The 25,978-nt window shown below is 44.1% G+C and overlaps 1 protein-coding gene across 1 annotated transcript in view; it reads left to right on the top strand.

Moving 5' to 3' along the window:
• The first annotated feature begins 11,346 nt into the window (after positions 1-11,346).
• LOC147712008 (calcium homeostasis modulator protein 3-like) overlaps positions 11,347-25,978 on the top strand; it is a 91,690-nt gene continuing 77,058 nt past the window's right edge. Inside the window, exon 1 of the mRNA XM_086920277.1 lies at positions 11,347-11,625. Within this exon, the coding sequence (XP_086776403.1) occupies positions 11,348-11,625 (278 nt within the window). The 5' untranslated portion in view covers position 11,347. The remainder of the gene's footprint in view (positions 11,626-25,978) is intronic.

Genomic DNA, 25,978 nt, shown 5'->3' with positions numbered 1-25,978 from the left:
TGTTTCATTCATTTTCCACTTGTTTTTCGTGCCCTTCTGTCCTCTGTTTCCCTCGTTTTTGTGCCCTTCTGCCCTCTGTTTCCCTCATTTTTCGTGCCCTTCTGTCCTCTGTTTCCTTCGTTTTTCGTGCCCTTCTGCCCTCTGTTTCCCTCGTTTTCCCCTTGTTTTTTGTGCCCTTCCGCCCTCTGTTTCCCTTGTTTTTCGTGCCCTTCTGCCCTCTGTTTCCCTCATTTTTTGTGGCCTTTTGTCCTCTGTTGCATTCGTTTTCTCCTTGTTTTTCGTGCCCTTCTGTTTCCCTTTTTTTATGTGGCCTTCTGCCCTGTTTGATTCGTTTTCCACTTGTTTTTCGTGCCCTTCTGCCCTCTGTTTCCCTCGTTTTTCATGCCCTTCTGCCCTCTGTTTCCCTTGTTTTTTGTGGCCTTCTGCTCTCTGTTTCACTTGTTTTTCCCTTGTTTTTTGTGCCCTTCTGCGCTCTATTTCCCTCATTTTTTGTGGCCTTCTGCCCTGTTTCACTCGTTTTCCCCTTGTTTGTCGTCTCTTTCTGCCCTCTGTTTCCCTCGTTTTTTGTTCCCTTCTGCCCTGTTTCCCTCGTATTTCGTGCCTTCTGCCCTCTGTTTCCCTCGTTTTTCGTGCCCTTCTGCCCTCTGTTTCTCTCGTTTTTTGGTGGCCTTCTGCCCTCTGTTTCACTTGTTTTCACCTTGTTTTTTGTGCCCTTCTGCCCTCTGTTTCCCTCGTTTTTTGTGCCCTTCTGCCCTCTGTTTCATTCATTTTCCACTTGTTTTTCGTGTCCTTCTGCCCTGTTTCCCTCGTTTTTCGTGCCCTTCTGCCCTGTTTCCCTCGTTTTTCATGCCCTTCTGCTCTCTGTTTCATTCATTTCCACTTGTTTTTCGTGCCCTTCTGTCCTCTGTTTCCCTCGTTTTTGTGCCCTTCTTCCCTCTGTTTCCCTCGTTTTTCGTGCCCTTCTGCCCTCTGTTTAATTCGTTTTCCACTTGTTTTTCGTGCCCTTCTGCCCTCTGTTTCCCTTGTTTTTCGTGCCCTTCTGCCCTCTGTTTCCCTCGTTTATCGTGCCCTTGTGCTCTCTGTTTCATTCGTTTTCCACTTGTTTTTCGTGCCCTTCTGTCCTCTGTTTCCCTCGTTTTTGTGCCCTTCTGCCCTCTGTTTCCCTCATTTTTTGTGCCCTACTGCCCTCTGTTTCCCTCGTTTTTCATGCCCTTCTGCCCTCTGTTTCATTCGTTTTCCACTTGTTTTTCGTGCCCTTCTGCCCTCTGTTTCCCTCGTTTTTTGTGCCCTTCTGCCCTCTGTTTCCCACCGTTTTTTGTGCCCTTCTGCCCTCTGTTTCCCTTGTTTTTCGTGCCCTGCTGCCCTCTGTTTCCTTCGTTTTTCGTGCCCTTCTGCCCTATGTTTCATTCGTTTTCCACTTGTTTTTCATGCCCTTCTGCCCTCTGTTTACCTTGTTTTTCGTGCCAGTCTGCCCTCGATGACGTCACAGGAGTCAGACTCTCACGAGAAGCGTCTGCAGCTCCAGGAGAGGAGCGTCATCCTCTTCACCCGCCCCCACCCTCAGCTAAGCTCCAATCCGAGCTGCTGGTTTGGGTGAGGGCGGGCAAATACAGCCGGAAAAGTAAATAGCCCATGAAGGGCTACACGAGCTACTCCCGGGGTCTCCGCGAGCTACCGGTAGCTCGCGATCGACCGGTTGGAGACCCCGGGCCTACACCAAGCAGGGGTCAAAACGTCGACTTTTACCTCTAAACCTACCCATGCACAACAGATTATTGTTACTGTGTTTTATTATGTGGTATAGGCTCTACAACATGCTTATGTGATGCCAACTATTTACTTTTGTGACCACATTTGACCTTTGAAACATTCACACCGAACCCTATTCTTCACAAATCACTTACCTACCCCATCCCTCCCCACGCCTGTCTTTGGGCACATTTCTTAATTGTATATATTGAATACATAAAATGTATGTGGATGAGGATGTGAATAAATAACATCACTCATCAATATTGTGTAATTTGTTTTGCTTACAACTGTTTCAAATATTCCATTGCTCATTAAGAAGCGCTATTACTGGGACCCCTTTTCCCTGTACCAGCCTTTCCATGGCAGCATCTCCACCATGAAAAGCCCTTCAATGCCACACATCATAATATGGATGACGGTGCCTGCTAGGTACTGGCACCATATATGTGCCCCACCTCCGCCCGCCCGGCAATCGGAATGATTGCCGACCGGCGGAAAAGCAGCGGAAGTACATTCCGTCCACCGCGTTACGCACCGCCATTGTAAGCTGGCGGTGGGTAAATCAGGTTACGATGGCAGGCGGATCTCCACCGCTGGGCCGGCGGTGGCGATCCGTCCACCACCGTAATCAGCCCCAAAATTAGCAACAACACTTTCATTTTGGCATTTTGTTCTTGCAGGAACAAAGTCCCATCTGCTACATCAAAACGTGAACATTCTCATTTGATCCACTTTGAATCCAGAATGCATGCCAGAACTACTTATGGGACTCTGCAACTGTCACAGCCTTCCTAGAGCAGAGACGTTTTAACACAGGGACAAAGTGGGCTCTGGCCCAGGGCCCCAGCCCTTGAGGGGGCCCCCTGACAGTCAGCTCCATTCTCCAGAGTTTTGCTCTAATGACCTTCAATATTGCTTTAACAGATACTGTTTTCCTTTAATTTATTTTTTTATGTACCTGATGTGCGAGAGTCTAGTACAGCCATTTTGCAGAGAAATGTTGTGTTTGTTTCATGCAATATACATAAAAAAAGTTTTGTTTAGATCAAAACAAGACCTACATAAGAAATGGGAGGGAGTCACAGAGATTATTTGCAGTAATATTGGTGAGCTGCTGCTGTGTTATAATATTGAAAACACACATAACTATCCATGAATATTAGATGTAAACACATTTAGGGCCTTATTTGTGAGAAGTGATGCATCGCTGTGTGAAAACAGTAATGCGTCACTTCTTAGTGCGCCCTCCTTGCGACATGTTGGATGCATCATATTTACTGTACGACGCATCATGTCGCAAGGAGTTACAGATACGTCAGTATTTCTGACATATCTGTAGGCGCAAAAGTGGTGCATTGCTGGTGTTTGTCTGAAAATAGACGCAACTCTAGCAATGTGTCATTTCACATGGGGCTTGCCTGCATCAGTCCTACACCTGCTCTGAGGCAGGTGTAAGATATTGATGCAATGGCGTTCTAGAAGTGGCGCAATGAGTTCTCATTGATTTCAATGTGCCACTTCTACGAGGCTTTTTACTAGGAACACTCACCCTGCATATATTATACCTGGTGCAGGTATAATGTGGTGCAGGGGTTTACAAAGTGACGCATCTGCCTAGATGCGTCACTTTGTAAATAGGGTGTAAAATGGCACATTTTGTACGCTGCCGGTGCGTCACTAAAAGTGACGCACCGGTGACATAAAAGTGAAGCAAGGCCTCATAAATAAGGCCCTTAGAATTTGAACGAGTGTTCCTTTGCACTGTCAGGGACCTAATGAAATGAAATAGTGTATTTAATAAAGCACGTAGTTACTCAGACTAGAGTGTCCTGGCACGCAACAGCGGGAGGAAAACATATGTAACAGACCCATCAGCTATTAAAAAGACAGGTTTTTAAGTTCTTCCTGAAAAAGAGTAGGTCTGTGGTTAGTCTCAGAGACTCAGGGAGGCTGTCCCACAATTTTGCATCTTAGAAACCCGAGGGATCTGCCTCCAGTGCGGGCACAGTATATTTTAGGCACGATGGCCAGGTTGGTATTGGAAGATCTTAGGGGTCTAGATGTTTTGTAGCGGTTAACTTGCCTATTTAGGTAGCCAGGTCCTTAGCCGGGTAAAGCGTTAAAGATGATGGTCGATCCATTCTTTTATGTGGAGCCAGTTTAGAGACTTAAGAATAGGGGTCATACTAGATCCGGGTTTAGGTCTCGGGATGGCTCTGGCGGATGCGTTTTGTACCACTTGTAGGTGCTGGATAAGGGATTTGGGAAGACCGAGGTGCAAGCTATTAACATAGTCAATTTTGATTTCGCCAGCGCCTGCACCACAATCTTTCTGCTCTCAAGTGGTAAAAGTGGCAGGAATTTCTTTTGCATCCGGAGTATGCCAAAGCAAGCACCAGTTAGATTTTGGATTTGTAAGCGCATGGAGAGTGTCTTGTCTATGACTATTCCTAAGTTTTTTACTTTCTCCTTTTCCGCGGGCAGGGGAGGCAGATCTTTTGGCCACCAGAGCTCCAGTCAGGCGTTTCTGGATTACCAAAGAAAACAACTTCAGTTTTGTCAGGATTGCACTTCAGCTGATTGATCTTAAGCCTGTTAAAAATGTTTGTGAGGCAAGACCTAATCATTGCCCTGTCAAAGTTGGTTCCTTTTTCACACGTAAAAATCAGCTGCGTGTCATCAGCATAGGAAACAATTTTGGCACCCTCTTCTTCTACCAGAAATTCAAGGAGGGATAGATATATATTAAAAAGGGTAAGACTGAGTATGGAGCCCTGAGGGACACCTACATTCATGGCCGGAACCGGGTATAAGAAAGGGGGGAGTCAGATGTCCTGAGAACTATTTGCCAAGAAGGATGACATCCATGTTAAGATGGTCTCCCCCAGGCCGATGTTAGCAAGTCTCTCCAGGAGCCTCTCATGTGGCCTCTCAGGTCGCTGACAGATCGCGCACTATCAGAACAGACTAACCTCCCTGGTCCACCTTACCCTTCAGAAATTCAGTCACTTCCAGCAGAGCGGACTCCGTACTGTAGTTAGCCCTAAAACTGGATTGTGACTCATGAAGGAGCTTCCCATCTTCAATGTGTTTTTGGAGGGCCTTGTTTACATGCTTCTCTAATATTTTGGAGAGGCCTCGAAGAAGGGAGATTGCCCTGTAGTTGGCAGGGTCCGTCGATTTGGCGTTAGACTTTTTGTCAGTGGAAGAATCTTAGCATTCTTCCATAATTTCGGCATGTTGCCTGAGGAGAGGGAAGCATTAAAGAGCTGGTTTACCATAGGGTTTATGGTGGGAGCTAATACATTCAGGATATTTGCTGGACATGGGTCGGTAGGAGAGCCAGATTTAATGCTTTGGAGAAGGGTCAATGACTCTTTAAGCTGAAACTCAGGGAAAGCTAGTAAAGATGCAGGATCCAAGAGGTGAAATATGCTATTAGAATGCTATTGGAACCAAGGTAGAAGGTCAGTTCTTCCTCTGAGATGTTAGTGAAGGCTTGTTGGATCACAGAGATCTGTTTGTGGAAGAATTGAGCTATTTGCTTGGACCATTCTTCCATGCACGGCCCTTCCTTTGTTCCTGGCTTTCGGGGCGGTAAAAGATTTAACTATACTAAAGATTTCCTTACTCTTATTTTGGGCATTTTCTATCTTGGTTTGAAAGAAGTTTTTCTTGGCTTCCCACACAAGAATGTAATAAGCTGTTAAGTTGTCTTTAGACACCTTCCTGTCCTCAGGTAGATAGGATTTACGCCATTTCCGTTCCATTTTTCTACAATTTCTTTTGCTAGATCTGAGGCAATCATTAAACCATGGAGCTGATGGGGCCAAACTCTTTGAGGAGCGGGAAACCACCAGTAGCGCTGTATCAATGTTGGTTCGGAGACATGAATCTATTGAGAGGGCACTTGAGTTGGAGCAGCCAGGCAGCTCTGGTGAGAAACAACCGAGGGTGTCTGCTAACATCAGGATGGATATTTTATGGAATATCCTGTAATTAGGGACCCTCTGCCCTGCGTTAGCCAGAGGGGCTGTAGCAGAGTTGGAAATGACGAATTTTAAAAGGAGGTGATCAGACCAGATAATGGGAAGAGGTAGGCTTACTGATATGTCAAAGTTGTAAAAGATTTGGTCTAGGGTATGTCCCTTCTCATGGGTGGGCAGAAGAAATAGATGGAAACATGTTGCAGGTCTGCAGCGTCTCCAACTAGTAAATTGTTTGAGGGTCTTTTCCATTGTCCTTATGTATATTGAAATCTCCCAGAATAATGCAGTTGTTGTATTTTAAGGCCAGGGAGGTGGTGTATGTATTAAGCATAGTAATAAAATTTCCAATTGCATTGGGAAGTCTGTAAATCAGAAAAACAGCAATGCTATGTTGGGGGGTTAAGGTACAGCGAAAGCCTAAGGACTCTGCACCCTTGATGTTTTCCATCCGGATGGGAGAGCAGTCTAGTTTTTTATTGTTAATTATGGCGACACCACTCCCCTTCCCACTCACTCAGTCCCTCCTAAGGATGTTGTAACCTGTAGGGATGGCTGAGGTGATAGTAGGGTTGGAGGCTTCAGACAGCCAGGTCTCAGTGAGAAATAAAAAATCAGGTTGTTCGTCTAAAAGTAGGCCATAAATGTGTGGTTCATGCTTTTGAATAGAGCGACAATTTAAAGGGTGGCCTTTAAGTCCTCTGTTTTCTTATTGTTTTTATACTTATTGTTGCATGGAAGGATCTTGGGTATGAGATTCTGGGCTGGGGGAGAGACCAGTTGTACTTATTGCATCGAAAGTCTACCTCCAAGCTCGGATCAGCCGCTGTACACTGACATAATGGAAGCCGCCTAAGGCTAGGCAGTTTTTCCCTATTGTAATATAGTGGATGAAACTCACCAGAGGGGCAGCATGGCTGGCGCCGGACGCCTCCAGGCTTGCCTTTAGCGCGCCAGCAGCGCCCCGCTGCATGCGTCCGTTTGCATCGGTAATATATAGGCTAATGCCTCTGATGCAAACTGGATCACTAACGCAGCTGAGGAAGCGGCAACTGCGAGGGTGGAAGTGAGGAGCCCGATAGTAGCCCCAGCCCTCCGTACAATCGGCATATCAGCCATAACAGACCAGGACTGGAGTAAAAGCGAGATGTAAATCGGAGCAGCTTAGGAGGTGTAGACAAGCAGAATCAAGTAAAGTTCAAGTGCGCGTGGGTAGGAGAAATTCTTAAAAAGCAAAGAGTAATTCAGCCACACATATACAATTTAAAAAATATGAAAAACCTAGTAGCAGGGCAGGAAACACTAAATCCTACCGCTGTCAGCTGCTCGCATCCATTTACATCAGGAATATATAGGCTAATGCCTATGATGCAAACTGGATCACTAAAGCAGCTGAGGAAGCGGAAACTGTGTGGGAAACAGGGGCTCAAAGTGGATCATAAATTCAAAGATTGTTCTGAACAGGGGCCCCCAAAATATGTTTGGCCCAGGGCCCCCAAAATCCTTAAGATGTCCCTGTCCTAGAGAACTCCTGGAATTATGTGTAAATTTCAAAAAATTTCATATAACAGACTTTGTTCCAACAAGGTGTACACTGGTAATAGTTTCAGTGGTAACATTATTGATGAGGTTAAATCATAGGATTACATAATCCTCTGTGTGTTTTTATTGCAATATATTAAGTTGTAAGGTTCGAGGGTGGTGTGCTGTTATACCTTAAACGGTGAAAACGTGCTCCATTTTCACCTGCGTTTGAGATGTTACTCTTTCCAAAATATGAAAGGCGTCGGGTGAGATCCTTTAATTTTTTTACCAAATATTGGGTGTAATGGTGAAAATAGGTGTGTAGGAAAAACGTGACACGTACCTTAATATTTATCCAGTCGAAAATGCAAACAAAAACTTTTGGATTGTATATTACATTTACGGCACACTGCAAAATGCTTCTTAAATTCCTGCTTTTGTGCTTCTGACAGCTTCACGTGAGAAAGAAAACCTGTTAGACCTATAAGAAAAGGGTGGGACTGAGGCTTGCCTGACAGGAACGTCTTCACACGGAACCGGCCTGGGTTCTCGCGCCTCAGACCTCTCGGCTATCAGGTTCTTGTGCAGGATCCCGGAAGAAAGGAATAGCTGACACGGTTTTCTTCACTAATGTGAAGAACAATCCAGTTCTACAACCGACCCAGGGCCGTGTTGCGGTAAAGAGGAAATAGAACTTTCGGAGTAGGCAGTTGAAAGCCTTCTGCACAGTGTTAACCGTTGACGTCCAACCGCATCGCACAGGGTAATGTACCACGTTTTATATTTTACGAATAAATCGGCCGAGGCGCATTCGTTAACTAAATTACATCAATATAAACATTTATCATGAAGTGAAGCAGTGCCCGAGTTTAGCCAAATTGAACAGAGACCATATTACTTAAGAAATCAAACAAACAGGCAAATATGCACTCTCTGAGGTTGAAGGAGTCGCGTCATTCATGTGAATTATTCTTTCCTAGAGAATGTAAACCACATATGCTTATGTGGTACAGTTGGTGATAGTGACTCTGTAAGTTAGTTAGTTCAGGAAAATAGTGTTTTGGAGTGACGATAACTCCGGCTATTTGATTAAACACATTTACATTACCCAGAAGTAACATTTAAGTTTGATCCTGGCATGTTTAGTGCATGTTGGTCAAGGGGGCAAAAATTCAATGTGTATGGAAAGTTCCAAATCTTGGGGAATATTTACAATAGATTGGCGAAGCGTGTCGTTAAGCCAGATTTACTCGAGTATGGTGCAGCCCTGCGCTGGCTCTAACTTTAACTGCCTAGCGACAAAACAGGCACCCTTGCACTAGTGCAAGGGTGCTTGTGTTGAGGGGAAGATTGTTTATGTGCAGGAAGGTCCCCCATAAACAATCTTTAAATGCCGTTTTCTAACTTCTATGTGTGCTGCTTAATGCAGCACACATAAAAGTAACAAAACAGAATTCTTTTTTAAAAAAATGATTGTTTATGTGCAGGAAGGGGGACCTTCCTGCACATAAACAAGCATAAGCAATTTGCTGATTCTATGTGTGCTGCACAAGGCAGTACACATGGAAACAGCAAAAACGAGGAGAAATAATACATTTCTCCTCCCTTCACCTGTTTAAGACCAGGTTTTCCCTGGTCTTATTTTGCCCATGCCTCCTATTTAAGCTGCCTGTTTAAATAGGAGGCAGTGTCAAAATCAATAGGCACCGCAACACCCATTGCCCTCCCCTTTCACGCTAAATACGGTGTGAAAGGGTGCCTTATGTACAAGGCAGTGTTAAGCGGCTTAATGCTGCCTTGTAAATAAGGTGAGGCCCCTATCGCCATCACAACCTCACTAAAAGTGACGTTGTGGTGGCGATAGGGGCTTGTAAATATATCCCGTAGGATTTCAGCCTTACAAAGGGAACAAGTTATCAAGAAGAGCACAATGGACTCTGATCTGGAATCAGACTTGGATCTAGAAAGTCTGCTAATTTTGGGTTGGTGTAAATCCACTCAAGGGATTATTGAGCTATCTTAATTTTACACATACATCTTATTGATGATTGTCTGCCGACCTGACTGTGAACCTAAAATGAGCTTGAACTTGTGCTCTGGTTCCCTAATGTTAAATGGAACTTTTAACTTAAGCCTCCATCTCAGGCCAGCGTACCTCAATGGGAAATTATGGCATATTAGAACATTGGAATGTTGAGTGCTCCTTTGAAGACAATAGAGTGCTCCAGGTTTCTAATGGCCGGTAGAAGCCCGGAGCATCAACATTCCAATGTCTGTTCACAGCTGTTGCTTTGAACAAAGGCCTCATGGAGCCCGAGGGGATTTCAACACATGAGGCCTTTGTTTTACTATTTAGAACATTCTACCCTCTAGGGGCAGAATTTTCTAACAGCCTTAGAGCCCGCCGTAGTGGGCTTTACCAGCCTGTAAAGGCCCACTGCCTTGTTAAAGGCCCTCGCCTTTGGTCTTTAACGCTGAAGAGGGCCTTTCATGGCTGGTAGTGCCAACAACAGGCTCTAAGGCTATATTGAAGGGGAAACATCCATTACAACACTATCATTACATACCACTGCTATTACAACGCAACTGTTACAACGCAACTTCCTTTACATCGCATGCCACTCAACGCATGCCATTACAATGCATATCACTACAACACATGCCATTACAAAGCATGCCATTATAACGCATGCCATTTTTTTGTTTTAGGTTGGATATGGGTTTTGGGATAGATGGGAATAGCAATTTTTACCCCTACACTATCCAACACTTTCCCTACTGTTGCACTCACTGGAGTGGGAATAGTAATCTTTAACCCTACACTATCCAACACTTCCCCTACTGTTGCATTCACTGGAGTGGGAATAGTAATTTGCACCCCCACACTATCCAACACTTACCCTACTATTGTCCTAACAGTATTATGCGTTGAATGGTATGCATTGAAATGGTATGCGTTGTAATGGGATGCGTTGTAATGGTAGTTTTGCAAAATGCATCGTAATGGCATGTGTTGTAAAATCATGCGATGTAATGGGAGTTGCAATGTAAAACAGTGTTGTAAAAGCATGTATTGTAATTGTTTGCATTGTAACATCATATAATCATATTGAAGAACAATAGACATCACCTACTAGGATGGCCATGTATTCCCAAAATGTGTTTGTGGGGTCAACCCAAACTTGGGAATATAGGTCCTTAGAATAGGGGTCATTTAAATTTTAGATTGTTTTATAACACATTAGCACCTTCAAACTACTTCAGTTAGCCCGACAAACGTAGGTCCCGGACCATGAAAACAGATTAGAGTCCACCAACCCAAAATACAAGGTACAGGCATGGTGTAATATGCATATAGCTTCTGTAAAGCTCATAGTGCAAAGCATCAACCCAGGCCCTGTGCTCCGTACTGTAACCTGGTGAAATGAGCACAGGACATGGCCGAAGGATATCTCTCTGCTAACTCCATACAAATTATGGTCAGAGGGAATGCCCTGTTTGTACTAGACTCATTATGCATTATACATAGGACAAGGCCAGCAGCCATGCTACAAGGTGCAGAATGTATTCATTTAACTATTACATTGCTCTGCATCATGCTGGTATGGCACCTAATGGCCTCTTCATAACACTAATACTTCTTGAAGACTTGTACCGGTAGGTGTTGTGCAAAATGCATGACTATTGTGCAAAGGTTCGAGCATCTACTATGTGCTGGGCAAGCACTATGAAAACAAATACAGGCATGGTATTTGCCCGTGCACTATGGGTATCCCACTCAGTCTGTGTTGTGTACATGGTATTGCCCAACGTATTTTGTGCACAAGCTTGAGTTGATGGTATCTTAAGGTTCTGTGGGTTACAAAACCTAAGAAGATCCTAAATTCCCCGGTTAAGATTAGCTATACAACGTTAACTCCTCAAAGCACAGATCATGGAGCCACACATAACATCAGAGTTGACTTCATAAATTGTATCATTGATGACATCACTGGTATTTACGAGAGAACTCTAATATTGTTTAATAAAATGATGCTTCATTCTTGTTCTTATTGCATGTGTGTTTACGTCTTTCACAGTAAAACATGGAGCGAGTCTTGAAATATTTGCAGTCCACGTCAGAGGCCACCATGAACGTAATTTGTGGGATTATCATACTAATAAGTATGAGGATATTTGTGATCTTTGAATTCCACTGCCCCTGCATACCAGGCTATAACAGGATCTATGCTCTGGGAGTCATGTTTTTTCCACCACTGGTGTTCTTCCTTATTGGGGTCCTTGTTAACAAATACACCATAATGATGCTGGAGGAGATGGCCAGACCCAGTGGCGGACGAGAGAAAAACAAGGCCATTACAAGGTAAGACAGTTAATAGTTAGATTTTGTGTCAGTCATTATTTTTATGTGCCTGACCTAACTGCATTAAAATACAATTTGACCTACTTTTTGGATATGGTGGGTAAAGATGGAAAAGTATTTAGGAAAATATATCGAACATAATATTGTATGTGTTAAGCTAATCACTACAAGAGGTGCGCAGTTGGTTAGTAAAAGTTGCATGCACCTTGTGGTGTATATTAGATGTCCTTAACATGGTTAAACATTTGGATAGGTTCATTGGGAGAATTTGAGAACAGTTGTTGAACAAAGGAAAAGGTAACATCAGTAGCAAAGGGAGTTTGTGTTACAATGCTACACAGCACTGATGAAGCCTCATCAGAAACCCTGTAGGGTTCTCAATATCAATCAATCAAACAGGAGTTTGTTAAGTGCAGCTACTCACCCGGAAGGGTCTCAAGGCGCTGGAGGGGGAGAAGGGGGGGCCACAGCTCCAAAGCACTCACAGTGTTTTGTCGAAGGCCAAGTGGGTTCAGAGGTCTTTCATGGCCCATCAGGGTACGTGCGGTGCCGGCGCTCATGGTGATTCATTGAAGAGCCAGGTCTTGAGGTCCTTCAGGAACCTGAAGAGAGTTGGTGTCTGGTGGAGGTGGAGAGGGAGGCTGTTACATGCCTTGGCTGCGAGTAAGGAGAAGGAACCGCCTCCTGTTCTTGTCTTCTTGATGTGCGGTACCATGGCGAGGGAAAGCTGGGCCGAGCGGAGGGTTCTGTGAGGTGAATGGAACGAGAGGCTGTGTGTGGTTCATGTAGGCAGGGCCGGTGTTGTGGAGGGCTTTGTGAGCATGGTATCGCATCTCTAGAGCAGTGATGCCAAAGTGGAGACAATCTGCTAAATTATGCAAGGTTTAAATTACATTTCACATTGGACATTTAACTGTATACTATGTTGGGAAGGAAAATGTTTGCCAATATCTCATTAGCTTTAAAAGGCTAGTAAACCCTCGGAAAGATGATACCCAGCATCAGACATCGAATAGCTTTTTGCATGCTCCATAAACAAAGACGGCTGTCTGGAAAATACTGAGCACAGTGAACTGGTGATGTGGGCAAAAAGTAGCGTTGTGATATACTTAGGGATAAAGGGCTAGTATTATCAAATTGTCAGCGTAAAATACATGTATTTTGTAAGGGCAGCAAAGGATGTTATGATTCAGATAAAAGAGAACATTGAATTCGGATGAAGTTAACACCTGGAGCTGATGATAGAAGCGAATGAGGCGCTTTAAGAATAAAACTTTACGTTACTATTAAGGGGCGTGGCCAAGATGGCGACGGAGCTGATCTCAAAGACACTGAGTTCCCTGCACCCCTCCCAAGCCCCGCAAAAAATTGATCTGGATAGATGCGCCAAGTCGACCCCTTTGAAGACTGTGAGACTGGCAGGTACCCCGGGGCAGAGAGGAGGCTGAACAGCGCACTGCTGCTTCATGAGCTGCCTTTAAGGCAGAACTGACCTCATTCTATGGGCCAGGGGGATATACAGCCTGGAAAAAGCACAGTTTGATCAGCATCAGAATGGTGATATGCAAGAAAGGCTTTCGGGCACCAAAGTGGCCACAAGGAAGCAGTACCGGGTTTCTGGTACGAGCCTGGTGCGAGCTGCAGTACACCCCACTAAGTGGCAGAGAAAGCATTGGCACACTGACAAGACTCTATGGTGGTGGTGATATTGGAAAGTGAAGCTACACCACAAGCCCTACAACAGAGTCCAGACCTTCCATGTGGCCCGCAAGGTAAGGTGTTCACAGTGGTTTCTGGGGGGGGGTAAACATTTAAAGAGACTGTCGCGTGGTGGCACCGCTGGTGGTGGTACCTGGAACCTCATCAATTTGCACTCTCTGAGAAGTGCGACACTGATATGGGGGACTCCTGGACTTTATAACAGGGGTTGAGGCTTCCTTCCTACGATTTTCAATTGGGTGGCCTCCTTGCCATATTTAGGGATGCTGCATCATAGACATGTATTTGAAACCCATCCCTGTAGGGAGTTGCCTCTCTTTCACAAAGTAACCATGCACTGGAGGACTGCATAGGTATTTGGAAAGTGCATTGTAAGATGGCCCTGTGCTAAATCTGATGCATCACTGAGTGGCAGCTAAAGAAAGTTTCAAGGCTGCACTTTTGGCCTTAGGGACACACCCTGGTGTTAAGGACCTATCCCCTGGCACAAGCTGACCTATCACTGCCACCTACTGGTTAAACCCATTGCAAGAATTTCCATGGGACACCCACATCCTATGGAACACTCCCTTAAAGCAAGAGTCACAATACACCATGCACTTTGCCTGCATCAAAGCTACTGATGGAAGACTTGCACCCTTCGCCACAGCACTAGTTAATTCTAAAAGCTCATAGCGACTGAGGGACTGTTTGATGTGATGACTCAGTCCGCTAACATGAAGGACTCCATATCACAAGTGGCTCAACATTGAGAGACGAACATTTGAGGAAATTTAGGCAGATGCTCCAGGTGAGATGGATTGTAAAACTATGCTTTAAACCTTGATGGTGCTGGATAGAAAACTGGTTGACAGAGTGGAAAATAACGAGTCTACACTTGCACCAATGCACATGACTGTTAAGGAGCCACAAACTCAAATGGCGGACCTAAAAGAAAAGGTCTGTATCCTTAAGAGCAGAGCTGAGGATGTAGAAGGGCGTTCTGGATGCAAAAACATACAAATTATTGGCATGCATGAACTAGTAGAAATTCCCAGCATGGAACTTTTCCTGGAGAAGTGGCCATTCGATACAGCGCTGAGAGGCGAATGCCAAATTTCCTCTCTTTCAAGAGGGCACACTGATTATCGGGACACCTCTCCGAGGCCAGTGGTAGCACACCTTTTCGACTACTGGTACTGTTCAAGATCCTTTCCATGCACACCATGTTGGTCTCAATTCCTCAATGCAGCTTTCTATCAAATCAATTTTTAGTATGAGGAGGGGCCATTTATAAAAAAAGTAAAGAAAAATACAAAGAGGACTTTCCTAACTGTGTCTTCAAGGAGGCCCTCCTCATATAGTATGGACTGGGATGGGAAGGACTGAGGTTTCAGGTAATGAAGATTACTGGTAAGTAATGTGTTCATTATCAATGCACCTCCTAGGTCCGGAAGTTTTTAATCACTTGACATAGTTATCTAAGGAAGAAACACAGTGATATAAAGAATTCAAAATGTACAGAACAAAATGTGATATACACTAACTAGTAGGCACCATTGTAAAAAGGTTTCATTTAGGTGAAAGGGCTCAAAGAGAAGGAGTAACAATTGAAGAGTTTCTAGGGATTAATCCCTTGGCAACCATATTCATCCATACATAGTTCACAAATCTCTTATATATGCATTCCAATATATATGTGGCTCACAACAATATAAAGTATAAAATATATTTTATCTGATATTTTTCCTTTTTATTTTTATCATTTATCTATCCGAAATTTCAAAGATTCACTCAACAATTGTTTATGAAATCCATCATTTTAAGCAATATTAAAGAAAATATACACATAACTTGTTGTCTCATAAACACTTTGGGCTCGATTATGAGTTTGGCAGTGTGGGAGCTGGCGGCCCTATCCCGCACCGCCAAACCCATGGTTGCATGGTGTCCTCGTGTCTTGCAGGCTATTTTTGGTGGTCTCACAGCATGCATTTGAAAATGGGAACCACCATGGAAACATCAAATACAGTTCCAGCACGGCACATACTATCAAGTCCATGCCGTGCAGGAACTTGGGTACATACACACAGGGGGGGGCACATGTTGTGCCCCCCCCTGCATGTATCTCCATGCACATGGACTACGTTTCAAGACCACAGGCCTTTTCATGGAAGAAAGCTCTCCTTGACACTGCTGTTGGTCCTGAAAATCGTAATATGCATAGCGGTACCGCAGTGGCATCATCAGCATATTACTGAGGCCTTGACTGTCACGCCAGAACCAGGGAACAGCGGCTCCCTGGCGGCTGTGGCGGTGCAATGGCGGTCTGACTGCCCAACTTGTAATGGGGTTGTCGGACCGTTGGTGCCTGAACTACTATCACTGCGCCCTCCCCTGAGTCTGGCGGTCCTCGAACCGCCACTCGTAATGAGGTCCTTTGTGTAGGTCTAAATTGAGAAGTTACTTTTTATTTTATTTATTTATTTAAAGAGTTGTATATAGCGCTGGTTAGATCATAAGGTATCAGAGCGCTTTACATGAGAATCAATAATGTAACAGAAAAAGATCAACAAGTATACAATACATCAAAAAATAGGCAATACAATTAGGCGAGGAGATAAAGAAGAGAGAAAAGTAGTGGAGGGGATAGGGGATAGGGGAGGTGAGAAAGGGGGGAAAAGGGAAGAGATAACAAGGAGAGATGAAAAGAAGTCTGTCTAAAGACCGACTGGGTAGGTGACGGCCAAGTAGGGAATCCACGGCCCATCTCCCCTATAGCTAAACCGGGTAGCTCCATCGGCCATCAGGCAAAATAGTTCAGTCTCAATACACTGAGAGAGGAGAGAAGGAGAGACATAAATAGAATGAGGATGCGGGAGGAGACGACAGGAGAGATGAAAGGAAGTCTGTCTAAAGACAGACTGGGTAGGTAACGTCCAAGGAGGGAATCCCCGGCCTGTCTCCGCATAGCTAAACCAGGTAGCTCCATCGGGCATCAGACAAAATAGCTAGATTTCAATTGACGAGAGAAAATTCACAGATAAACAGGGTGGGGACTAAGGGTCAGGAAAGGTGAGGGCAAAGGTCAGTAGCAGGAAAGTAGAGGAGAGTAGAGCGGAGAGGGGTAGGGGGTAGGGGGAGGAGGGAGATAAGGTCAGGAGAGAAGTAGGAGGGTTTGTTGCTGCTGTCATTTTGCGCAGGTACAGGCAGTATTTACATGAGGATCAGAGTTACAGGTTACAAGTTACATTTGTTCCAAGAGAAAAATAAGCATAGGAAAAAAGAAAGCAAAGTTACGGAAATTTGTCAGGGGAGGGATGTGAGAAAAAACAGGGGAGAAACTGTGCCCAATATCCGGCTGGGAAGGTGACGGCCGAGGGGATGAACCCGGGCCAGACTCTTCTATAGCTGAACCGAGCAGCTCCACCGGGCATCGGACAGAGTGCTCTGACTCCGCTGTCAGGATAATGATCAGTTGCAATCAGAGAATGTCATAATAAAGCGGGGGAGTTGGAGAGATGAGATACCGTAGGCTAAACAAAAATCAGATGCCATCTTGAGGTCAGGCACTGTCCTGAGAGGGCTCTATAAGAAATATTTCAGCTTAGAATAAAGAGTGTAGGGGTTCCCCAGGCATCTCCATAGTGATGCCACTCCACCACTTCCTGGAGGGCGTTCCTCCTTCTTCAGAAGAAACAATCATATGCCCCTCCCCAACACTGGGGACCAGGTTCAACACCTGCAAAATCCGAAGCTGGCACCCATTTCCACCGATGGGGGTGGAGATCTCAAAGCTCAACAACTCCGAGCAGGCCTGCAAATACAGAGGTACGTTGGTAGGTGACAGCCATCCCTGTGGCCCCCTCTTCAGACTGATACCATTCTTCTTGGTGCGCTGGCTCGTGTGTGGGCCCTGGATGCAGGCCTAGCTGGTCCCTGGTGGTCAACGTCGCCTGCAGAAAACACAGATTGCCCTGGTCTTAACGAGGATACCGACTGCCCCCCTCCCCCTGCCCTCGCCTCACTGGAGTGGATACAGTGATCTTCAGCAGGGAAGACGATGACCCTGGGGGATGTCCGGAGCCTTGCAACTTCTGTGACTGCGTCCCGCACGGCTCTGGGTGTGGTTTCACCGGGGCCCCCATTGTGTCGTGGGTCCTCCGGTGCGGACTGGCCCCCTCAGAACATTGGCAATAAATAAGCCTGGCTAATACTCCTGCCCCCACTCCCTACACCCAGGAGGGGGATCTCCAGCTTTATTAAGATTTACACACCGAATGGAGATGGAACGTTGATCCCCCAACCCGCATGCAACTGAATCCATGCTTCCAGTTCATATAAAATATTGGCCCATGACAATTCAGGAAAAAGGTCTTGAAAAGTCACATTAATTTCTACAGTTTGTATGCACTCCTTGTTTACTTTCTTTTCATGAGTCCACTAATAGGGAATACAATTATTTCTCCTATTACAAACATTTTATCTTCCTTTTTATTTCTTTTGCATCAATTTATAAATATGGACTGGGAGTTTGGATTTGGTTGCATGTGGAGCAAATGAAGTATGAGTAAAGAGGATATGTATGAATGAATAGGGGGTTATGTTCAATTTAGCAGTATGCATTTCACAAGTATATAAATACATTTTATTCAAATATACATTTTATCGATCTGAAGTAAAATGGAAAGGGGAGCCCGCTTGAGTACTCTATAGTTACTAGTTCCTGCGGTGAAATCACAATGGATCCGTGGATTCGACAAACCATGTAAAAAATATAAATGTAATACACAAGCTCCTCAAATTTTAACATTGACATCAGAGATACCATAACTGTTAGATCTGGGGGTCTCTAGTTGGCAATGGTATTCACCTTTGTCCAAATGGGGACCCTTACTTCTAAGTCAGGATAAGGGGATTACACTCCTTAATAACCCCTGCTCGCCCCCTTGGTAGCTTGGCACCAGCAGACAGGCTTATCTCAGTGGCAGTGTGTTAAGCATTTGTGAATATACACAGTAATACAGATTCCTGTAACACCTTGTATATATTTTTTACCAACAATCCATAAGACTTTAATAAACCCCCCAGGAAGGCCTATAGTATCCTCATGTGGCTCCATATATGAAAATATGTCTAAATATGTGGACAAGTTCCTAGCACCCATAGCACAGAACATGAGTTCCTATTTAAAGGATACAGGTGACTTCCTCAGGATATTAACAGGAATAGAATGGGATCCAGGAAATCTTTTGGTGACAATATATGTTGTTTCGCTATATACTTCAATTAGACATGAAGTTGGATTAACAGTGTGCCAATATTTCCTGAAGCAACGAAACATATCAGAATTGGAACACTCAGCAATGCTGCTGAAGATGATACAAATCTGTTTAACCAACAATGTCTTTCTATTTAATAAAGAACTATTCCGGCAAGAGTGTGGTACTGCCATGGGAATTTCATTTCCTCCGAACTATGCAAACATCACCATGGGGTGGTGGGAGAGGACCATTGCATGGAACACTGAACATCAAATGAATTTGGAGCGGGTCATTCTATGGGTCCGCTACGTAGATGACCTGTTCCTGATATGGAACGGAACAGAACATCAATTCAGGAATTACTTTTCTATACTAAATGAAAATGAGGTTGGCCTGAAATTCACGTGCACTACAAACTAAAGGCAAATAGATTTTCTTGACACCAAAGTGTACATAGAAAATGGGAAGATCGAATCTACTTTGTTCCGTAAAAAAACATCAACTAATAGTGTTCTACCTGGAATCAGATTCCACCCCAAACTACTACTGAACAGCATTCCGTATGGAGAGTTCATACGTATGAAAATAAACTGTTCAAAAAAAGAGAATGCAGAAGTAAAAAATTAAAGACAGTAGAAACAGATTTAAATCCAGAGGATATAACGAACGAACATTAAACAAAATGTAAAGAAAGAGTAGATTTAAAATCAAGAGAAGAAACACTAATTGAGAAACCTAAAATCACCCAAGAAAATGATCCACCGGAATTTATAACTACCTACAGCAAGGAAAGTGGATTCATTGCAAGTAAAATGAGGAAATACTGGCACTTAATATCTGGGTATCCAAATGTTGGTGAAATTGTGGGCAAATCACCAACAATAACATACCGAAAAAATGTCTCCCTTAAGGATCTATTGGTAAATAGTCATTTTCAAAGGAAACAACAAACAAACTGGTTAACTAATCAACGAAGATACAGGTATACAGAGGGGCGAAGGATATGATCGATGGCAACCTGGGAAGGGCGATCACAACGCTGAAATCACAGGTACAATTCTGGACCGCGTTGCCATTATCGGTGGCGGGTCAGGGGGCCATCTCTAAAATGGTAGTACTATCCCGTCTTATTTATTACTTCACGAGCCTGCCTTTCATGGTCCCTGCTTCTATGTTTAGGATGTTGAATACCATGCTTACGGAGCTAGTGTGGAGGTTGGGACGGCGACGCATTAGTCTGACTAAACTGCAGCTTCCCACTGCGGCGGGCGGTATGGGGGTCCCGGACTTACAGGCATATAACTATGCCTGTCAACTGCAGTGGCTGGCCTACTGTTTGGCGGGACGCAACTTGCATGAAATTGTCATGTCAGAGGCGGACTGGGCAAGAGGGGTCATCCACACCCTGTTACTGCCAAGGGCGGAGATCCCTAGGTTGGCGCCTCCCCTGCTTAGGCTCGCGATAAACTGCTGGAGGAGGGTGGTGAAATACACGACCCCTACGTCCTCTTATGCCCCCACGATACCAATCTTGGCACTCCCGATAGGGACGGGCCCGCTGTCGAATCAGATACTCACTGCCTGGCACAACGCGGGAGTGACCCAGGTGGGGGATCTGTTTGCGGATGGCCGAGTTATGTCTTTCGAGGACTTTCGCAGCACGCATCATACCCCGGGAGGACTGTTTCTCTTGCACGCCGGGTGAGACGTTATATTGCGATGACATGGGCGTCGAATGGAGACGAACCACCCACGAACCCGCTGCTCACAATGCAGTACCTCATGGGATTGGGCAGTCACCTAACGAAATGGATAACGAGTGGTATAAGAACGGGGAGGGCAACCTCGTTACAACCTTTGCGAGACAAGTGGGAAGGTGATAAAGGGAGAACAGTCAGGGACAAGGAGTGGGAACGAATCCTCAAATTCCCAAAGAAAGTGTTGAGGAACCCGAAATTTAAATTCATTCAACTTATGGTCCTGCACAGGGCGTACCTAACACCCCATCACTTACACGCAATGTTCCCTAACACAGCTGCCACATGCCCCCGATGCGGCGCGGACGATGCGCGACTACTGCATATGTTAGGGAATTTCACGAAACTGGGGTACTATTGGAAGACGGTCCATGATGCTTTATTTAAACTGGCTCCTTCCAAACCGTACGCTTCTTTGGAGTATACCTTACTGGGGCTGGGACCTGCTGAACGGAAAAAAGCGTAGCTACGCGTTTTACTGATCTGGCCCTGCTGCTTGCCAAGCGTACCATAACAATGAGATGGAAGTCGGCTAGACCGCCAGACCCAGAGGTGTGGAGGGCAGAAGTAGTGCATTGGGGGAAAGCAGAGGGTACGACACTGCAGCGCAAAGAGTGTAGGGGCCTCAGGAAGACCCTAACGTCTTTAGATTGGAATACTATGTTGGGGGCCTTCGATGCGGGTGGCGACACTGCATCTAATTTATCAACTACTGATAGTTAGGGTGAAGGGTGGTGTGCTCGGGGTATGTGGAGCTTCCCCTATACTTAGTGCCAACCCATGCTCCGGTGGGTGAGAGTAGTTCTAGGTGCAAAGTATGAAGAACATATATGTATCATATTGTATGTAGTCCTATATAGGTTTGTGACAGGACAATGATTGTGAATTAGCTATGCTCAGTTGGATCGCGTACTATGAATGATTAATGTGTCTAAATGTAAGTGCCGGGGGAGGGAATGAAAGGGTGGGGGAGTTCACAAGAGAATAGTTGGGAATATGCAAAAAATGAAAATGTTTGATGAATGACTCACTATTGCTGACGAATGACAACTACAGAATACAGAACTTATACCTATAACGGAATTATTGTATCTGTTCTTGCTAACTTTGCTAATAAAAAAGATTAAAAAAAAAAAACTAATCAACGAAAAGGCTTCAAACCCTGTAACTCGTGCAAAGCATGCAAGATAGGTCGTAGCATGACTAAAATCAAGGAACCAAGTGGAAAAATGATGCAAATCGACCAAACCAACACTTGTAGCTCCAAATTTGTTATCTATGTAATAGAATGTAAATGTGGCATGAGATACATAGGGAGCCCAACATGCATGCTGAAGAAGCGAATATTGGAGCACATACGGTCAGTAAAAAATTCAAACATGTTGTATGCAACAGCTAAACACTTAAGCACCTCCAAAACGGAAATTGGAGAGCAATGTGATTCTACGGAATCAAAATGGTATCAATGGGAGTTCAAGGAGGAGACCGGGTTAAAAAGCTACGACAAATCGAGTCACGCCTGATAATAAGATTCAGGACTAAATTCCCTGGTGGGATAAATCACGACAAAGAACTTTATGTACATCTTTAACATCAACCTTCAGACTGTGTGTTCTAGATTAGACAGTTAACTAGATAAAACGGGTACTATACCCATATACTATGTTTATAGACTGACACCAAGAACTGAACCAAAGGTGGTACTAAACCAAAAAAACTGCGTCATGATGCAAGCCGTTTATAACACATTGCGTATCAGACACAATAATTATGAATTGCAATGACATGAAGCGCTAATGTCTTTCTGCTGTGTGTAAAGTTTTGTTGAATATAATAGTCAAACTACAAATCCCATAATGCCACTTGACGGCAGACATGGGATAAATAGTGAAAGTAAAGAAAGGCTTACTGAGCGTGAAAAAAGCCCTGTCTGGCTGAAACGCGTTGGTGGGGTGATAAGGCTTGAATAAAGAAGCTTTAAAATCCATCCAAGAGTGCCGCATCCTTTGCATTATAATGATTTTCTGGCCTGGATCCAGCCAATATTGCAGAGCACCCGCTGCTGAGCGCTCTCGGAGCAAGAAGGATCTCTTTGTGGGAAAATATTATAGTTAGGACCTAGTTACGATGGGAAGATCGCAACATTCTATTCCCAATAACTTTAGTGTTGTTTGATGAATCTTCATGAAATTTTCAAAACAAATTCTTTCTTGATATCAGCTCCTATGTTGAAAGTTTGATGGTGATTCGTCAAGGGGGGACGAGTGAAAAGGGGGGTCCCAAAACGTGTTTTTTCCATGTTAATTTCCATAGGACACTTTAGACAAGGCTACAGGTTGAACGGGTGAATGGAATTGCTCCAAATTTGGCAGGAAGAAGTGTATTGGTCTAAAACGCACGTTTTTGTTTATTTGGTGTAAATACATTCATTCGGTTTTGAGAAATATCAAAATTTACAGATATTGATATTTGGGAATTCTGCCATCTGATTGGCTAAAGGCGTTACAAGCATGAGTTTGCTGCTGCTTGGGTGCGAGCGATGCAAGCGGTTGCAACTAGGAAGTGTTGGCCGCCATTTTGTAATTCTGCTGAAGCGAGTAAGGGGAAAAAAAGGAGAAAAAAAGTGGGAAAGAGGAGGGTAGGAGCTCTGTGAGGTTTGTAGGGTGGTTAGGGTGTGCTATAGAGGGAGTGTGAAGTGAAGTAGTTACTCCCACTGGTGGGAAAGTGCTGTTTTGCCCACTGTGAGATGGTGTTGAGGTGAGGTGCTGGTACACTCAGTAATGAAACCGTGGGCCTAAACTGTGAGATGAGTGGTCTGTAGCATACTGGCAGAACCGAAGTATTTACCCTTACCGGTGTGAAAGTTCAGTTTTGTCGAGAGTGAGGTGGTGCAGAGGTGAGGTGCCGCTAAACTCAGGGATGAAACCGTGTGTCTAAACTGTGAGCTAAGTGCTGTAAACTGATGTGCTCTGGGTGGTGTAGCATACAGGCCGAAGTGAAGTATTTACCCCTACAGGTGTGAAAGTACTGTGAGATGGTGCGGAGGTGAGATGCCGGTACACTCGGAGATGAAAGTGTGTGCCTAAACTGTGAGTTGAGTGCTCTGTAGTATACTGGCAGAAGCAAAGTATTTACCCTTACCGGTGTGAAAGTGCTGTTTTGTCTAGAGTGAGATGGTGCAGAGGTGAGGTACCGCTAAACTCGGGGATGAAACCGGGCCCCTAAACTGTGGGCTGAGTGCTGTAAACTGATGTACTCTGGGAGGTGTAGCATAGTGGGTGTTAGTATGCGTTTAGAGTATAGCGGGAGTGAGAAGCAAACTACTCTGTGGTACTGGTCTGAAGTCTCAGGGATGAAACTGTGAGTGTAAGTCGTGAGTTTATTGCTGTGAAGTGATGTGCTGTGGGTGCTGTAGGATACTGGCCGCTGTAGTATACCTGTGTAAGTAGTGTTAGTGTGCATTTATTCTGTACAGGGAGTGGGAAACAAACTAGACATCCCTATTGGTCTGAAGACTTGAATGAAATGTTTTAGGAAGCAGGAACAAAAAAATAATCGTGAAGAATATAATGTAGAATGTTGCAATGCCAGAGAAGAAAATTGGAAAAATGACTTGTGTCTAAGAAAGTGGTTGTGTGTAATAAAGGGATGGAGTTTGAAAATGATATAGAAAGTGTCTTTATTTAAGTGCCATAATTGGACCCACTGGTGCAAGAGCTAGGGCATCCAACTGATGTAAAGTTTAACCACTTCGGCTGTATTCAAAAGTAAGCTCCTGCATCGGTGAATTGCATATTACATGTTACAGTTGCATGTGAAATAAACAATAGCTATTACACTTGAATGACTCTACATTCTATAAGGAAAATAAAGGTAGGCCACGATTACCACATATATCCTTTAAGAAAAGAAATTGCAAAATGTAATCATCAAACTTTTTAGGTACCTTGGCAGTGCTTTTTTTAACAGAAAATTATCAACAGTAGAATAGTTAGCAATCTGTTGTACATTAGATTCAATGTGGGGCATGTCAGAATTGGTACTAGTTCTACCCACATTGGAACTTTGAGGATGAATATAAACATTGCGCTTCTGAGAAGCACATTCGGTACCTTTGTAGTCAAACCGTACATTATTGTCTTTAGTTGCTTCAAAAAAACATTTTTGTGTAGAGAGCTAAGGCATCGAGCTGAGACAAACTCCAACCGCTTCTGCTGCAGTCAAATCGAAGCTCCTGCATCAGTGAATTGCACATTATATGTTACAGTTCTATGTGACCTACACAATAGCTATTAGACATGAATGAATAAATTGTATAATGAAAATAGAAGTAGTTTACGATTACCACACTGTGCCAACCAGTTTCTAAACAATGTCGTCTTTTTACATTTTCATCGTAAGGTTCTGAGCAGAGGCTGACTTTGAGTAAAATTGTGTGAAAGGGCTTTGTGAATAACAGGCAGGCAGAGAGGCGTGTGCACAAAGAATAGACGTGGTTTCTAAATGGGTGTCGGGTTTAGGCTAATTTAGGAAGTAAATAGCGTATTTGCATAGTCCATACATCACCTTTTCCTGGTTAGAGTGGAGACGTAAGGGGCAATAATGAAGATAGAGTTCAAATGTCTGAGTATACTTAGAAAATTATTATATCAAAGTAGTAGGATTGAAGTGTATTATAAAAAATTTAAAGGAAAAAGTAAAAAAAGATGGAAAAAAATCCATTCAAGAATAATGTGTGTTTCTTACAAGTCTTGGAGATTCCAGTCTAGAAGTTCTTCAGCGGCGTGAGATGCATAATGTTCCAAGAGGCTATTGTTGCCATTATGTGAGAAAAGTGAAGCGATCCAATTCATATCCTTGAAGGGGCAGTAATGTTCTTTGAATGTTGGAGCAGCAATTTGAATGGGCAGGCAATCTACGATGTTGTGAAAGGTAGCACGTTGCAGGAGATCTTTAGCAGCTGCGCAGAAATCCCATTCCGCTGCGATTCCTTTTTGCATTGCATTCGCCATTCCTCCACTGCCAGAACAATCATGTTCATGGTTTTCAAGATACTGCATTACCTGCTGGATATCGGGAGCGATTGTTGGGATGCTGGCAAGGCATACATCCATTCGCCAGTCAAATGGGCATTTTTTGCAATCAAACGATGGTTGTACGCATATTGCATAAGTGTAGATAAATGTTATGTTGTAGCTAGCTCCGATAATAGATAGAGGCAGGTAGGCGAAACGTTTTTCAGTTTTTTTTACAGTATTGATGTAGCTTGGCATAGAGGCGTATTCTATCGGACATAGTTGTTACCATAGAGAGCGTAGCCATTTCTTGATGTAGAATTAGTAGTAGGATGGCCGCAAAGAGGGCGAGGATTATGGGCACTGTTCCTGCTATTCCAGAGATGATAAAATGAATCTCAGAATGTAGTCTGGTATTAAAAGAAGAACAGTTTGAAAGCGTGTTAGAAGGCTGTAGGCACGGTTCGTATTTAAAAGGGAGCGTATTTTATTTGAAGTTTGTGGTATCTGCAGTCGATAAATTTCTTTTGCAGAAGTGAGGGAGACTTCTGTTCTGAACAAAGGTGCTTTTAGTTTGGTTTGTTTCTTGAAATGTGTTTTTAAACTAGGTATTGAAGGC

Source organism: Lissotriton vulgaris, chromosome 5 (assembly GCF_964263255.1).
Source record: "Lissotriton vulgaris chromosome 5, aLisVul1.2, whole genome shotgun sequence".
NCBI classification, from domain to species: Eukaryota; Metazoa; Chordata; class Amphibia; order Caudata; family Salamandridae; genus Lissotriton; species Lissotriton vulgaris.
The sequence above is the reverse complement of the archived record's forward strand: the minus strand, read 5'-3'. Positions and strand labels throughout refer to the sequence as shown.